Genomic DNA, 18,356 nt, shown 5'->3' with positions numbered 1-18,356 from the left:
TCAACTCGAGATCGACTCATCGACCGCCGCGGCTGCGGCGGCGGCGGCATTGGCAACCGGAGAAGTTGCGTTTCAACTTGCTTGAGCTTCGTCGTTATCCAGAAGAATCCAGAGATGGCGAGTTTGAAGGTGCGCGTTGACTCGCCAAAGGTGCGCTACACAGAGGATTTCATCGAGGCTGAATACGAGTATCGAACGACTAAAGTGGCCGAAGCCGACGAAAACAATCGCGATACCTACACGGTGAGAATCCATCCATCTGATTCTCCTCGAGAATGTCCTCTCCTCACTCTTGGTCACTCTGTAATGTCCTCGCCGACCGCCACGCCGACTAATATAATATTGGTCGCTCGATATTACCTCTGCTCGTTCAACCTACGCTCTTATACACTCTTATACCTAACGGAATAGTAGACAAAATTTTTCACCGCTGTTACGACTATACAGGGTGTTTATTTGAAAACTTTCCAGCTGATTATCTCGAAAAATATGAAAGTACAAAAAAAAGTTTAAGCACTTTTTCCATGATTTTGAGGGAAAAAGAACGGCACTCTCAAAATTTTATTTGGAGGGTGTTTTCAACATAATTTGAAGGTCAAATTTTTTTTTTATGGAACTTATTCTAGGTAAAAAAAACAAGTAACTTCTGTAGGAAACGTTTTTCTTTGTTCGATCACCATTTTAGGAGGCTATTTAAAAAAATAGCCAGAGACATAGTACATAAAATTTCGTCATTTATTCCCATACAGCACAGAAGGCTGCAGAAATATTGTTGCAACATTGCTGCAACGTTGTAACATTGCTGCAACATTGTAACATTGCTGCAACGTTGCAACAATATTGTTGCAAGTTTTGTGCTGTATGGGTTGTAACGAATGTTCAAAATGTTCTCCGTTGTTTACTAAACGATAATAAAGGCGATTTTGAAATTCTGAACAAACATTTTGGACAACGGAGAACATTTTGAACATTTTTTATAATAAATGACGAAATTTTATTCAGTAACTATGCCTTGCTATTTTCTTAAATATCTCCTAAAATAGTGATTGAACAAAAAAATGTTTCCTACAGAAGTTACTTGTTTTTTTACTTAGAATTAGATCCTGTAATAAAAAATATTTTTATTTCCATTAAAGAAAAAAACAAATTTATCTTAGAATTACGTTGAAAATGCTCTTCAAATAAAAAATTGAGAGTGCCATTCTCTTTCCTCGAAATCATGGAACATGTGTTTTAACTTTTTTTTTTGTACATTTCATACTTTTCGAGAAAATCAGCTGGAAAGTTTTTAAATGAACATCCTGTATAACGATCATCGTGTGTGTGTGTGTGCGCGTGTGTATTTTCTTCCATGCGATAGTCGATCGAGTCTAAAACAAAACAAAAAAGAATGCAAAATAACTTTTTTACAATCAGTTATTTTTTTTCTTAAAGATTATAAATTATTCAATAATTTTAATTTAAATATCGAAGCATTAACTTTATAATTAATTTTTTTTAATTTATTTTAATACGGTTTTAATTGGAAGCTAATATTAATTAATTATTGTACGATAAATTGATAAAAAATTGAAGAACTTCTATGACGTAATCTTTATTCAGATATTTATTCTTATTGAAATGATATATCACGAATTGATGAAAGAACTTCTGGTTGAAAGAATATGTCTTATTTTTAGGTTTTTGCATTTGCTTGTCTTTTCTTGCAATGTTGATTTTCTCTCTGTCTCCCCTTTTCCCCCTCCCTCTCTGTCATAGCCCAGCAAACACCACGTTGTTAAGGGTCGCGCGTACACACGTTCTCTCTTTTCGCTCCCACCCACTTCCTCCTTGGCGCACGCGCATATGTACAACGTACATACGCGAAACATAGCATTGCCTTATATTTTATTACGTATATGTATATATATTTTATTACTGTGTACCTAACTCCATTCACATAACTATCCATTGAACTAGATCGTTGAAAATTGCATTATATTGTTAACCTTATCAGGTGTATATATTTTTTTATGGTTACTATTTTTATGTAAAAAAATAAAAAAAAATTAATATTCGAACAATTTTATAGAAATAAACAATTCTTGTTCCATTCGCTTAATCATGTTTATAATTAATGTAATTTTACTAAGTATAGAAAATATATAGATATTTATATTCACATTTAAATATTAAATCTTTTTTAAAATATATAAAAAACAATTTTTTTCGAAATATTTTGCTTCAGTCGCACACTTTGTTATTCGTAGGTGACACCTTTGTCAACAAAATTGCTGATCAGGACTGGAATTCGAGTTCCAAAATTAGGTCTGATGCTAGTGGGATGGGGTGGCAACAACGGTAGCACCGTGACAGCAGCTTTACTAGCGAATAAACTTAAATTATCGTGGGAAACCAAAGAAGGTCTGAAAACTGCAAACTGGTACGTTTTTCCCAATTTGTTCGTTGTATTACGTGAATTTCATTTCGAGTACTGTCTATTTGTCTGTTGCGGTTTTTTTATTTTAATTACTATTCGTAATTTTAACATTATTAATCTTACGATTATTGATTCAAATTTGTGTTAATTATCACGCCTACTTCAATCCCGTATTTCTATACTTTTTCTTCTCACGTACAATTTTTCCTAACGTTATTTTTTATTGTTACATTTCATCATTCCATTTCCATTATATTGCACATTTTAGGTATGGTTCTCTGACGCAAGCATCCACCGTGAAACTGGGCAGAAGAATCAAAGGGGAAGACGTTTATGTACCTATCTCCAGCATGTTGCCTATGGTGAATCCTGATGATATCGAAATCGATGGCTGGGACATTTCAAACGTAAATCTCGCGGAAGCTATGACGCGTGCTAGAGTTCTGGATGTAAACCTGCAGGTACAATTACGGCCCTATATGACTGACATGCAGCCCAGAAAGAGCATATATTATCCTGATTTCATCGCTTCGAACCAGGTAATTATTTTGACATTTATTGTTTTCTGGGCGTGAAATACCTGCGCGAAATTGATCTTTGACAATGGATTATAAATCTAAATAATTTATGAACATTCCCATATAAACCTTCAGTTTTCCTACATACAATATGAATTTTCGTCCATCTTCTGTTCAAAAATTCAACAATTTAATTATTTAATAATTATTTTAAAAAATCTTATTTGCTCAATGATATTCGACATTGAACAAAATTATCATCTTCGGGTTTCTATATGTATAATAGTTTCCTATTTTTTAGGCAGTATTAGAAGAAGTCTGGTAAAGCTTGTTGTTTACTTAAAAATACATTTTGCAAATCGTCGTTGTACCAGACTCATTTAAATCTGTTATTTTAAAACACGTAATTTTAATATTGAGAATTGTAGGTAAATTATAATTGTTATTGTCAGAGATCAAAACTAACTTGGTTACATTGAGATTAGAGATTTGTATATACAAATGGCATATAAAAAGATGATCCGGTGAGAAAGGCATATATGTGGCGTGAAGAGAGAAAAAGAGAGAGAGAGAGAATATGTCAATAGACGAAAAATCATTTTATATATAAGAAAACTGAATATTATAATCCTAATTATTGCGTTATATATACATATAAATTTTTGTAATTCTTGTTTATAATTTGTATAAGAAATTGAATTATATATATATATATATATATATATATATATATATATATTTATATATTTATATATATTTATATATATTTATATATACACTTTATATATTGTGGATTATTATACAAGTTTTGGAGAAAAAATAGACAATCAGGCAAAGAAATTGGAGATAAAGTATGTTGAAATTCATAGATTATGTAATTAGATTTTATATATGTTATTTATAATGTAAGAGAAGCTAAATTATATTGTTAGTTTTTCAAGACGGAAAATCATTATATGGTACCACGTAAGAAAACTGAAGGTGACCACACGTTCAACTGTGAAACAAGAGGTATCAATAATTTTCAATGTCTTCAATATTCTATAAATCTTATTCTTATCGTAAGAAACAAGAAGTTACACAAAATTATTTTTGTATTGTAACAATATGCAAATCTTAAATTTAATTTTAAAAAATATGTATACGCGCGCGCGTACACACACACACACACACACACACACACACACACACACACACACAACAGGAATAACAGATATAACATTTTTAATAATTCTAAATTAATTGTGTATAAAAACATCTTTATATTTTATTACTTATATAATGCATGATTGATATATTTGTGTTGGTATAGATATTTTCTATTATATAATAATAAACATAAAAATGTGATGCTAACAAGGCAAATATTCTAAAAATAAAATTACATTTTTTTATAATTGTACATATTTTGATCTTTTTGTTATTCTTTTATAACATTAATATACTAAAGAACTAAAATATCTAAATATATATATTTTTTGTATTAATATTGTATATAATCTTTTTTTTTTTTTCATGTAACTAACTTGTGTGCGTATATGCAAGGTGCCCCATTTTAATAAAAAAAATGCATTGAAAGAAATATAAATATTCAAAAAATGTTTTAAACAAATGTTATCTTTATTTGTCTTACTTCAGACGATATATTTGTTTGAAACATTTCTTTTAATACATTTCTCTCGAGACATTTGAGATGGGCAATTAAAATGGGAACACCCCGTGTGTATGAATACGTATATGTGTACATATACACATATTAGATTAATATTATTACTCGCGTTTATCGATTAAATAATTATAAATTATTTCTCTCGATATATATACGATAATAAATATTTGTGAAATTTGCTTACAAAGGGCAAAAGGGCAAATAATGTCATCGTAGGCACCAAGATCGAGCAACTCAACTTGATTCGCAATGACATAGTGCAGTTCAAGGCTGCAAAGGGTCTCGATCGAGTCATTGTCCTGTGGACCGCGAATACCGAAAGATTCTCAGAGATCGTGACAGGCGTCAACGATACAGCCGATAACTTGTTGAAGGCAATTGAAGAAAATCATTCGGAAATCAGTCCCAGCACCATGTTCGCAGTAGCGGCAGCTTTAGAAGGAGTATGATTAAACTTGAAATATAATTTTTTCATTTCCACATTATTATTTAACAAAAGCTGTAGTTGTAGGACAATATAGAGAAAATATGAAATATAGATTATAATTACGTTTCTTTTTTTAGATCTATGAATCAAAGAAAGACAAAGAGAGACGTTAATTTAGCAAAGCAATTCAATAATGATAATAATATTACAAATTTAAAATTAAATAGTGTTAATATAATAATGATTAATAATGAAATAATATTATCAAGAAATTATTCTAGAAACTGAGGAAAAAATTAGATATAATTTTGAATAACCTTAGTCTTTGTGATATAAAAGCTTATTTTTTTTAAATATCAGGCGTATTGCTTGATATTAATGAAGCAATTAATAATATAGTTGATAATAATTGAGAATCTGAAACTGACCCATGAGTACTTTTCCGTGCACAATTGTATTCCTTTTCTCTTACATCTTTTTTTATTAACTAATTATAACTGTCCGTAGACACGTGTGTCTACGGACTGTTTATTCTTCCTCTCTATTTGCGTATGTTTATGTAAATTTATTAGCTAAAAATCATGCTAAGAAAAATATAGACTCATATATATATATATTATTATATATATATATATATATATATATTATATATATATATATATAAACAATTTTTCTAGTGTACTTACATCAATGGATCGCCACAAAACACTTTTGTGCCAGGTGCCCTTGAACTAGCCAAGAGGCAGAAGACATTTGTTGGCGGCGACGATTTTAAGTCTGGTCAAACGAAGCTCAAGTCCGTGCTTGTGGATTTTCTCATATCGGCGGGTATAAAGCCGGTGTCGATTGTCAGCTACAATCATTTAGGAAACAACGATGGATACAATCTATCCGCACCACAACAATTTCGCTCAAAAGAGGTATATACAATAATGTGGTGAAGAAAATATATATTTTACTTTTGTACTTTTGTATTGACAATCCATTAAATCTCTTACTAATAGAAATATAAAGGTTTTTATTTACAAATAGGACTATTTTCAAGTTCTTATCTAAATCTGTATTTAAAATATTTATTCGTCTCAAAATATATCTTTCCGAAATCAATTGTAAAAATAATATAATTAAGAATGATATAATTATTTTGCACATTACAACATATTTTACGTTTACTTATATTATTTTACATTTAATATAATTTGTTGTATATGTTAAATTCGTACGTGCGTGCGTATTGAATACTATAATTTTAATCACTAAGGGCGGCGTTTTCCAATAAGAGACACGGAAGGACACAGTGCAATACGGTGAATCGTTTCATTATTGTTTTATCATTGATAAACAAGGATTCACTGTATTATACTGTGTCAACTGTCGCTTGTTGGAAAATGCTTTAAATACTAATAAATTTTATACACGATACAATATATGTTTATATATATTTATTATTTTTATTTATATAATTTCATTAGAGTACATATCGTGCATTGTATTATGCAATATCATCATATATGTATGTGCGATTAATCCCACAGATTTCCAAGAGTAACGTTGTAGACGATATGGTGGAATCCAATAAAATTCTCTACAAGCCTGGCGAAAAACCGGACCACTGTGTAGTCATCAAATACGTTCCCTACGTTGGTACGCTCTTATCTTTTGCATTTGTTTGTCACAGTAACATCTTTCGTGTCAAATACAAAAAATGTTCTCTAAAACTTTATTTTGTGGAGAGAGAGAGAGAGAGAGAGAGAGTCTTAGAAAATTTCTTGCATTCTACACTTACAAAAGAAGAATATTAGGATATGTATATGTATATACAGTGTGCATACACATATCTTCTTAAATCTACATATCCTAAACAATATTTGATCGTTAGAGCACATCACATAGTTTTCTATTACAATGTTGTTGACATTTTTTTTATATTCTTCGACTTTTCGAAAGTTTAAAATGTTTGAAATTCTTGAAAAAAAAAAACTTGATAAAACTTTTACAATCTTTGAAAAATCATGTCTCGTAGATTTCCAAATGTCTACAAAAATTTTCCTTTATTTTATATTTTTTAAATATTTTTTCCAGGTGACAGCAAGAGAGCCATGGACGAGTACACTTCTGAAATTATGCTCGGCGGTCACAACACCATCGTGATCCATAACACGTGTGAAGATTCGCTTCTCGCGACTCCCATCATTCTCGATCTCGTCATTTTAGCCGAACTCTGTTCTCGCATCACCTTCAAGAGAGCTGATTCCGACAATTGCGACGAAGAATTTTCCGGCTTCCATAGTGTACTTTCTATTTTATCATATCTTTGCAAGGCTCCACTGGTGCCCCATGGGACTCCAGTGGTGAACGCTTTGTTTCGACAACGGGTTGCCATCGAAAATATTTTGCGAGCCTGCCTGTCATTACCACCAGAGGACAACATGTTGCTTGAACACAAAGTCATCTTCGAGATTTAAAGAGAATACAACCATGTTAAGAGGAGGCTATAGCTGAAGAAAGATAAGGAAAAAGAGGGAGACGAAGAGACATATGGGAAATGAGGATAAAAACGTTCAAGTGATAATGAAAACTTGACTCGTTTAATCGTTATCAAAGGAGATTGGTAGTATCTTTTTTTAGTCTGGTTTTTCCACTTTCTTTATATAATATCAAGCATTGAATATATAATTATTAAATATCAAACTCTGGGTACAATTATTATAATTGTTGGCGATATGTTGTAAAATTATTTCTTTTATAATAAGTTAGTTTCTTTTCGTAATGCCTCATTTTCTCACAATGTCATCGTTCAGTAATCTTATATAATTATATTATTGATTTAGCAAATTTATTCAAAATTGATATTATTACTGGATTCTTTAATCGGTCGAATTAGTTTCAAAAGAAATATTTTGAATAAATAAATATATATACGACAATGTACATGTGCGTAAACGCATGCGTGCGTGCGTGAGTGTAAAACTGGAAAGTAATTAAGTATAGTTTAAATAATGGGTTGCAATTCGCGATTATATACATATAATTTGTTGAGATTACCAATTGAATCTCAACTTATTAAGAAATACATATTCTGTTAATTTGATGATGTCTCCAGTGGAATATTTTCATCTGAAAAGATTGATTAAATGGAGAAATAACTTTCGAGACCCCGCTCGCTTTCCTCGTGATTTATGTGAATTAAAAAGCAGTATACGTTCCACTCAAATAATATGCATATGTAACTCCTCGATTGATATCGTATATGTCTTACGTTGTACTTGGTGAAAATTTTAAATTAAAAAAAATCGTCTCTAAAAAAAAATCGGCTCTATTTTTATACAGATATTACACATTCCTCGAAACATTTTAGTATTAATTGTATATAATTCCTGCAATCCTTTTGATCGTGGGATGTTGCCAAATGGGAAACAGCTAAAGATGTCAACGGAACGATAATGCCAAAATCGTGGGCCTAACCCAAGCAGAACAACAAGTCAAAATGACATCAAAGTGATTCACAATTGTGTCAAAACGACATCAAAATGAATCGTAATTGATTGAAAAGTGACTTTTAATGATCATTATGCAGTCATTTTAACATCATTTTGACGTCGTGATGACTCCCTGTTCTGCTTGGGAAGTGTATAATCTCCCCTATATAATCTCCAAATGTGAATCAAATTGAAGAACCATATTTTACAGTCAAACAATTGACAACAATAATAGAGCAGATTTGACGATAGCAAAATGTTTGGCAACAAACTCTGAGAGCTAGGTGCAGATCTATTTATCGCAAAGCGTCTACATCAGATTTGCACCGAATGCGGATCGGATCTATCGCCAAGCAAAAGTGGTGTCAAATATAAATCAAATCTGTTTCTCGGAAGCGAAAACTCTGCATTATCGAAATCAATATCCGGTTCTTGTATTAATTTTTTTACAGAATTAAAAGTGTTGTATTATAAAAAAAAATGCATCTCATTTATTTTTGAACCCAATTTTGAGTACTCGTCTTCAAAATCGTTTCGCTAGAACGTAAATGAAAAATCTCAAAATGCTGCGCCTTTTATGTCATATATTATACGCAATTTTTTACTTGCGAGAAATGATGGCTCCGTCATGTCAATTTATTCGCGGTGCTGGTGTCGCATACTGCTCGCGAATGAGCGATTTCAAATTTTTGCCGTCATCTGCACATTCGATATAGATTTGTTCGCGCTGTTGACTCTACCAATCTCTCGCATGTATTTTCATCGCTACGTACTGTTGTATTTTTGCAAAACATTTACTAACACTTACATATATGTATTTGCAATAGCAAAACTCCTTGATGTTTACCATCAATCTATCGTATAGTTCTCGATATCTGTTTACTATTTATATATTACTTACTGTTAGTCGCCACACTGTCATATATAAAATATATTTTACTGACAGAAGTTAATTAATTGTTACATATATATACACACACACATATCGATGGACGTATATTGCATATACTAACAGAATTGGCAACAACAATTGTTTCCCATTTGCAACTTTTGGTCTGACGTAATTTTCTGTTGCCAACATTTGCAATTGCAAAAACTATATATTATAGCTAAGAGTATTAATTATTATTATATCAATTATTATTAATCGTATAATTTCTTTGTTATTTGCGATATGTATACCTGAACAATAATAATATTATTAACATTAATCGTATACAATGTAAAATTTGTTGCGACTGCATATGTAAATGCTCTTGGACCTGAATTTTGTAATTTAATCTCTTACACGCGGACACAATGTATAATTAATTTTCTATTTTGTGACAAATAAGATGTTGAAATTTTCTTGAGATTTTCTTGTGTTTATAATAAATCACAAAAGCCATATTGCAATTCACAAATGCTCGCGTATATCGATTATTTTTAAACAAAGATATTTTAAATAGCGCGGCGTCGACATCCAATACCGAAAATCGGTAAATTTCCCAATGTCGGTATTTTTCAATATTTGACAAGGTAAAACGCGATTTAAATTTAAATGTTTAAAATTTACAAAACATCCAAGTTAAAAAATTTAAATTATATATTACTACTTGTTTCATTTAGCATTTAGCAAAATGCAAAACTGTAGAAATGTTGCGATTTGCAAAACATTGTGATATAATTAATTACGTAATATGTATATAGGCTTTGCGCCACTTTTGCCGCAATATTCGCGCGCGGTTTAGTGCATTCTAACCCCACAACCGAGCAACGTGACTGAACGTGACTACCACTCCCAGCAGTCCCAGCAGTTGAGCAGTCCCAACGACGTGTGACTCGTGTCAGAGCTGGTGTATGAGAACTGTGTGATGTGTGTGTGTGTGTGTGTGTGTGTGTGTGAGACTGGCTGTGAGCTGTGAACTGTGAGCTGTGAGCAGCGTCGGTCAACATGGAGCGCTCACGCCGCACGCAAAGCGTCATCCGTTATCACTCTCGTCTCCTACGATCATGTTTAACACAATTGCCACGTATATGCTCGTAGACTCGTAGCAAACGCAGCTGGCCAGTATAGATGCGATCATGTCATCGAGCAACGCTGAGCAGAGTGTCGCGCCGCCACCGAGTAAAAAGATGATGGTACGTGCGATATCGCTTGCTCCTCCTTGTACATCGTGAAATTTAAGTAACGTAATGAAACAAGGTACTCGAAACATTTGCTTTCATGCCGATTATACACGTACGTTAACTGTAGACCTATTCGTCTCGACTCGGTATTTCCTTCCTGCCTTGTCTTTCTTCTCAAAGCCTAAATATATTTATGTGTTGTACATTTATATATACATATATATATTTAATGTATATTTTAAGGTATGCGAATAGAAAAATATATATAAAATATTTATTTTTCTATTAACACACCTTAAATACAAAGGTATATCATCGGAGATATATTACACCCGTCTCAGAGGTATAGAAGTAGGAACAAGCAAATTCCAGATTTAAATAAAAATGTTATCATCGATTGAACCGTAGCACGCGACTAGCATACGAATGACGTTAGACTACTTGGAAAGAACAGGACTATCTTAATTGTCTAGCCAAATGTCTAATATTTAATTCTGTGCATGTAGGATGAGATTCGTTATGATTCGGATGATGGCACACTACCGAGGAGAGAAATTGTTTTGTTACGTAGAAATATACCTTGCGTACGTAAAGTTTCACTTTTTAGTATTTATTTAAAACTATAATAATCAGTTGTTGCTTTTTGAGTAGTCACCTTGGGAATTGACGCATCCATAAGTAGATTAGATAAACAAGATTAGATAAATGCAGTTGTAATTTTCTCTGCACGAGAGATACATGTGTGACGTTGTTTGAAGTGTACGTGTAAAACCTAATAGCTTGTTGTCGTTTCTACAATTGATTCTTATCAGCTCTCGCTATACAATCGATAACTGAAAAAGATATAAAGATATATAATTTCAGAAAATTGACATAACATACAGAAATATAAATTTGAAGGTGATGAAACTTTTTACATCCAGTCTAAAATGAGATGATAACTCTCTCATATTTGGTGAAACACAAGCTAGGCGTGTTATTAAAATTTTATAAATTTCATCGTGCGTTTACGTTTCGTTTTCTTTTCAGAAAAGCCGGGAGCTTCATCGAAATATCCGCGTAAGAAAAGAATCGGAATAAAAATGAGAAATCGAAACGACCCCTGCGCACAATATTAACATTTTACAATCGGATCTTTTGTCTCGTCCCTGATATACTATACACACACACACACACACACACACACACACACACACACACACACACACACACAGACAAACTTAAATATAATACATATATATGTATGTGAAAAGATTCGCATGTTCGTTAATCGGATAAGAATAAAATTGTATAATTGTTATTTACAATCGTAACGACGAGTACTTTCTGAAAAGTACGTGTTAGAGTTGTGAAAATTATTCAAAAGCTATCGAAATGTTTCGGCTAATGTAAATTGGAATAAAAAGAATGTTGAAAATGTTGAATTGTTCCAGATCTGCGCGAACGTATCGGAACAAGCGCATCACGTATCCAGAGCGAAACGAGGACAAGCGATTGGCAGTATTCGAGGCTTTCGAGGTTGCACGGTATGGCTGACTGGCCTCTCTGGAGCTGGCAAGACCTCCATCTCTTTCCAGGTGGAAGCTATCTTGGTGAATCACGGCATTCCCGCTTACGGTCTGGACGGCGACAATGTCAGGAGCGGTCTGAATCGCAATCTGACTTTCAGCAAACAAGACAGGAAAGAAAACATTCGAAGGGTGGCCGAAGTGGCAAAGCTCTTCGCCGATAGCGGACAAATTTGTCTCTGTAGCTTCGTATCGCCTTTCGAAGAGGATAGACAAGTGGCGAGGCAGATTCATAGAGAAGCTGACTTGCCCTTCTTCGAGGTGTTCGTAGACACACCGTTGCAAATTTGCGAAGCTCGCGACACCAAGGGCCTTTACAAGAAAGCGCGGCAGGGTACCATTAAAGGTTTCACCGGCATCGATCAAATGTACGAGAGGCCGACGAAACCTGATTTAATAGTCAAGACCGAGAATTGCACTCCCGAGGAATCTGCCTCGACCGTAATTGAGCTTTTAGAGAAGCACCACGTCATTCCGCTGCTCGCAAAACCGTCGGATCTAATCAGGGAGCTCTTTGTACCGGATTCCAGGCTAGCTGCCACGAAAATGGAAGCGGAAACTCTACAGGACGTGGAGATCGGTCAACTGGACGTGCAGTGGTTACAAGTACTGGCGGAAGGTTGGGCGACACCTTTGACTGGATTCATGCGGGAACACGAATATCTTCAGGTAGCATAATCGGCGATATTCGTAGAACGTTCCAAGGACACGCTGCATCATTCCTTACCTGACCTCAATTTGCGTGTCCCTTCGCGTATATATAATAAAAATAATATGCTTCGTTTGACAATTGAGCGTTTTTTTTTTTTTAATCGCATTGAATCGCGTTTGGATCTCTTTGTAAATAGAGTGTAAATTCGTAATTTGTCTTCTTCGCAGACCCAACACTTGCGATGTTTGCTCAAAGACGACAAAGAAGTGAACCAATCGGTACCAATTGTCCTCGCGATAAGCACGCACGATAAGAACCGCTTGGAAAATTCTCTCGCCGTGACCTTGAGGCACAAGCGGAAAGCTTTGGCCATCCTACGAAGACCAGATTTTTATTTCCACCGAAAAGAGGAGCGTTGCAGTTGGCAGTTTGGCACTAATAACTTGGGACATCCTTACGTCCGGATGATTCATGATTCTGGCGATTGGTTGATGGGAGGTGACCTCGAAGTATTGGAAAGGATCAGATGGCACGACGGGCTCGACAAGTACAGGCTTACGCCAAACGAGATCCGTGCCAGATGCCGAAAGATGAAGGCTGACGCCGTATTCGCCTTCCAGCTAAGAAACCCAATTCACAATGGACATGTGCTGCTTATGCAGGTACTGTCGCTTGTTCGGAACGAATCTCTTGTGAGCCCGCGCGCCGATTTTTATCGATGAGAAAAAGCAGAACTTTGACTAAGAAGAAATGTCGTTACACGTTACACACTCTATATATGATAAATCGCATCTTATCGACTTGCGTATCGAGATAACCACAAAATGATAATCTCTTAATGCTCTTTGCAAATTAAGGACACAAAGAGACGGTTGTTGGAGGAGCGTGGTTTCAAAAATCCTGTACTACTGCTGCATCCGCTTGGTGGTTGGACGAAAGAGGACGACGTGTCCCTGTATACAAGGATCCTGCAACACAAGGCCGTTTTGGACGAGGGTGTGCTGGACGCTAATTCTACATTATTGGCCATCTTCCCCAGTCCAATGATGTACGCTGGACCAATCGAGGTAAAAATTAGAGTTGGGACGAAAACCGAAAACTACAATTTGAGAGAGAGAGAGAGAGAGAGAGAGAGAGAGAGAGAAAGAAAGTTTAATTAGTTTCAGTTTTACTTTTAGTTTTTGCTATGTATGTGGTAACCTTGACTTTGCGTCGTAGCAAACTCGCGTAAAAATGGCTTGTTTCGTTCATTTAGAGAAAAAAAAAAAAATGTAGGCACAAGACGCGACCGCGCTTCTTGATATGCCCACGTGGCATCTCTTACGTTTGTACTTGGCAGCTAGATCCCTCGATTAACGCGATCGTGTAAACACGATTTTATATCTCTACGCAGGTGCAATGGCACGCAAAGGCCAGGATGAACGCTGGCGCCAATTTCTACATCGTAGGTAGAGATCCCGCGGGTATACCACACCCAAACAAGGATGCCACGCCTGACGGCAATCTGTACGATCCCTCTCACGGTGCCAAGGTGCTTTCCATGGCCCGAGGTCTTCATAATCTTGAAATCATTCCCTTCAAAGTGGCCGCTTATGACACTCGTAATGGTAAGATGGCCTTCTTCGAATCCGAGCGGAAACAAGACTTTGAGTTCATTTCAGGAACAAAGATGCGAGGTAAATCTTTAATTATGAGGACTAATAAGTTAAGCGCGAGTTTTAATATTTTATGAAATATATACGAACGAAATACAAATAAAATTATAAATAAATAATATGAGCAAAATTAAATCAAACGCACATTAATTTTAAATATATATATATATATAACGGAAATTAAAGAGCAAAGATAAAATAAAGATATTGTGAAATTGTTTCTACAAATTACCTCGATACGTTTTTGTCACATTCTTCTCTCAGGACGTTTAAAAAAAATTGTCAAAATCACAATAATGTAAGAAGCTTTGTGAAAAGCTAATTTTGTACGTAATAGCCCAATACTATTAATTGCCATAATTTGTATTTATAGGATTAGCAAAGACGGGTCAAAATCCCCCGGATGGCTTCATGGCACCTAAAGCATGGCAAGTACTCGTGCAATACTATCAAAATCTTGACAAGAATTAAATTTCAATTTGCCAACGAATAACGAAGATTCAGTCTGAACAATTTCAAGTGAACTTTAACGATCCTTAATTTGAGCTTTGGCTACTTGGACGTATTTACAATAGTACAAAGTTCCAATTAAGAAGTATATGATATCTTTTTTTCTTGCTATCGAGGCTTTGATCAATTTGAGAGATTCGTTCAATGCAAAAGTGATAAAAAAATGAACTCTATAGATCAAAGTGCGATTGATCATCGGAATAGCCTGTGTGAAAAGTGTAAAAACCTGTTGTAAAGAAAAGTCAATTTTTTTTTTTTTATTGGGAAGGATCAAAGTTATACAGTTAAATCGTATATCGATTTTATCCCAAAAATCTTGGAACTTTTCAACAACTTTTGTTCGAAATCTCAATTTTCACTTTTTTCCGTATTTTTCTTAATTATCTGCGGTATTTAAAACCCTATAGGACATTGTACCGTGGACGCGCACAGATCAAAAATTGGTTAATCTGGTTGAAGTTTATCGGAGCATTGATAATACTTAATTTCAAAACTGATATCAGACTATTCGTCCAAAATATTCGTTGTAGTAACTTTGATCTTGCACCATTCTCTACGAGTGCGTGCTAAAGATTGCTATACATAAAGTTTTTTTAAATAACAAAGATGTAATACAAACATCATGACCGATAAAATGCCTAATATGCATAATGTACATTTTTACCGAACGTATCGTATGTTGAATATTTTTTATCGGTCGTAGTATCGATTTATATTGCTTTTGCACTTACAATTAGATATCTTAATATCTATAGCAGATTTTATAACGTTGGAATAGAATGGGTATGGTGCCGATGTGCCGTTATAATAATGTTATTGCGGCAAAAGAATTTTGTTTCTCCTGGATAACTAGAGGAAAGATAAAACGTTTCCCGATTCTACCGATATCGAAACAAGTCCCCGATTTTTCCAGCGATGTTTATGTTTTCATATAGTTTATAATAGTCAAATTTATAGAAAAATGTGATTTTTCTCCTAATTTATTAAAGCGTAAAAGAATTTGGACGATATTAGAATTGTGTGAGATTAATTTATCTCTCCATTATACACCACATTTTGTTTTTCTCGTGCTCGTGCAATAATTATTTATTCAATTTAAGTGTATTTTCATTCAAAATGTCAAATTTTATCAAAGTGAAATAGTAATTTCGAAAACTGTAACAAATTTTACAACAGAGCACTTGACAAAATAAAAACAATTTTATCCAACGTTTAACAATTTATAGCATCTCGATAACAGAGAGCTTAGGAAAAACTTTCAATGGTACAAACATTGGAATAAGTGTAATACAAGTGTCAAAGGACTTTATACACATACTTTGAAATGAGATACATTAATTTAGAGTGAGTTACATTGGAATTTAAATAAGCTTCACTTAACGAACTTAACGTCAAATTACACATATTGGATTTCATGCAGCACAGAATTTTTGGTTCGTTTTGTCAGCAACGTTGCAGTTTTGTGAAAACATCATTGTTAAGACTCAAATGTAATAAAATTATGACGAGATTGCGATTGTTGCAGAGAAAAATTGTCGAATGCTCTTTCGATTGTTAAGCAGTACTCGCTTTTCGTGTACTATAGCTGCGTTCCGTTTGGACGCTCACGCTTTAGCTGTAAGCTTTATTTTATCTTTATCGCTTGTTACACGTGGAAGGAAAATAGAATAAAGCTTGCAGCGCGTGATCGCCCAAATGGAACACAGAGTCTATGTATGTACAAAAATCTTATACACTAGCAAACACAATGGTCGTTGATATCAAGCTAAAATGATGGATAAAATATATAATTTCTTTAGCTAAATCTTTTCCTCGATATATCGTGTACTGTACTATCTTACTACGTTACAATTATATGACTATATTTGATTATTCGTTATACATAACATTTACATTACATATTTACATATCGTTTGTTAAATTTACTTTTATATTAGAAAAAATATACTTAAACTAATAAATTTGTATTCTTACATTGAATATTTCTATATATTTTCCGAAACATTTTCTATGATTTTCTTAGATTAAAAATACCAAATCTGTAGCATCGTTGCATATACTTGTAGCGACGCCGTATCGTTAATACATGTATATGCATCGTAATTAAATTGTGCTATGTGTAATGCCAGATTGCTTTTTAGAAGGTGGACATTCCAGCGTTGTTGCAATTTTTTAATCATTTAAGTAATTGACAAAATAAATTGAGCATCGTGCAACTTCGTTAATATTATATAAACTATATAATGAAATATTTTTACAATATTTTTGTATTTCTGTGCTGAATGGAGTGTAATTTTTTCGGATGCATCATCCGGCATATTCACAATCCTATTGTGTATAAAATTTGTACAAACTTTTATTTTATACAAATAAAGCACGAAGAGTCTGATATTTTCTATATAAGTACATAGAGAATAATAAATAAATGTATATAATAAAAAAAATATTATTTTCTTTTTATTTCATGAAAAGATATCGTTTAAGTAGTTGTTCCATATTACTCGTTATTTTTTACCGTCTATCTTATTAATAATATATCTTATTAATATAAATTATCATTGAGATAGTTCTACCTTTAACTTCCAACGACTAAAATCGGATACATTTTTATAGTTAAATGTGTGTCATACTCTCTTAAGATCCTGATTTATAATTTAAAATTTTTCTACATATTTTTATTAATTATTATTTAATGCGTTCTTGTTATAATTTAAATTATAAAATATTTAAGCTTGGATTTTCTTTTTTATTCCTTAGATTTTATTAATCCTTTGAATCTTTTTACAGTTTGCAACAGCTAAGAAACTTATTACAATAAAGAATTTATAGATTTATTTTTCAGCATTGAAGAAATTTGGTTGGGGTGGGGGGGATTTCAAAATTTCTTCATCCATTAACCTCTCTATCTACCGTATTAAATTTATAAATTTATGAAATATTTTGCTATAAACTCATTAAATATTTAAATCTGTGGATAATCATTTGGGAATTTCCATTAATAAGATATTTCGTTGTAAGATGACAATATTATTGTACGATTGTAAAATAATGATTGTGTAGATAATGTTTAACGCAATTTACGACGAATTTATTAAGATACAAGTCCGAAAAAGTCGAGAAAAATTTATTTAAATGTAGTAACGAAAGATAAAAATTGAGCTGACTTTGTTTACGATGTCATAATTTTTTGTCTGCAACGAGGGAATAGTACGCTTTTAACACTTATAGTAACGGATCTAATATCCATGTTAATGATTTTTAGTTTCAAAGTCGTCGTTTTGCCAAAAAATAATGCAGATGTGTAGGTACATATACCTACGTACCGTTATACATATATCGATTCTGGAAAT

The 18,356-nt window shown here is 33.2% G+C and overlaps 2 protein-coding genes and 1 long non-coding RNA gene across 4 annotated transcripts; 2 read left to right on the top strand and 1 right to left on the bottom strand.

The window, feature by feature from the left end:
* The first annotated feature begins 4 nt into the window (after nucleotides 1-4).
* Nucleotides 5-8,343, top strand: LOC105201287 (inositol-3-phosphate synthase 1-B). 2 transcript variants are annotated; one of them, XM_039450001.1, is made up of 8 exons: nucleotides 5-243; nucleotides 2,250-2,422; nucleotides 2,688-2,958; nucleotides 3,870-3,948; nucleotides 4,823-5,049; nucleotides 5,711-5,953; nucleotides 6,569-6,677; nucleotides 7,116-8,343. In XM_039450001.1, the coding sequence occupies exons 1-8, from the start codon at nucleotides 115-117 to the stop codon at nucleotides 7,496-7,498; spliced, it is 1,614 nt and encodes a 537-aa protein (XP_039305935.1). In that variant the 5' UTR covers nucleotides 5-114; the 3' UTR covers nucleotides 7,499-8,343. The 2 variants fall into 2 exon arrangements, with proteins under 2 accessions (XP_039305935.1, XP_039305936.1); XM_039450002.1 differs by lacking the exon at nucleotides 3,870-3,948 and having other exon boundaries at nucleotides 4,795-5,049.
* Nucleotides 8,344-8,662: 319 nt separating this feature from the next.
* On the bottom strand, nucleotides 8,663-10,800 carry LOC120357942. Its single transcript, XR_005574940.1, has 2 exons — nucleotides 10,738-10,800; nucleotides 8,663-10,658 (listed from the first exon to the last, which is right to left on the bottom strand). It is a non-coding gene; the product is annotated as an uncharacterized LOC120357942 (long non-coding RNA).
* LOC105201283 (bifunctional 3'-phosphoadenosine 5'-phosphosulfate synthase) lies at nucleotides 10,235-17,450 on the top strand. The gene is made up of 6 exons (XM_039449999.1): nucleotides 10,235-10,633; nucleotides 12,055-12,858; nucleotides 13,069-13,503; nucleotides 13,699-13,908; nucleotides 14,235-14,517; nucleotides 14,870-17,450. The coding sequence occupies exons 1-6, from the start codon at nucleotides 10,577-10,579 to the stop codon at nucleotides 14,965-14,967; spliced, it is 1,887 nt and encodes a 628-aa protein (XP_039305933.1). The 5' UTR covers nucleotides 10,235-10,576; the 3' UTR covers nucleotides 14,968-17,450.
* The last annotated feature ends 906 nt before the right edge of the window (nucleotides 17,451-18,356 follow it).

This window comes from Solenopsis invicta, chromosome 5 (assembly GCF_016802725.1).
Source record: "Solenopsis invicta isolate M01_SB chromosome 5, UNIL_Sinv_3.0, whole genome shotgun sequence".
NCBI lineage: Eukaryota > Metazoa > Arthropoda > Insecta > Hymenoptera > Formicidae > Solenopsis > Solenopsis invicta.
Note: the sequence above shows the minus strand (reverse complement) of the source record. Positions and strands in the feature narration are given on the sequence as shown.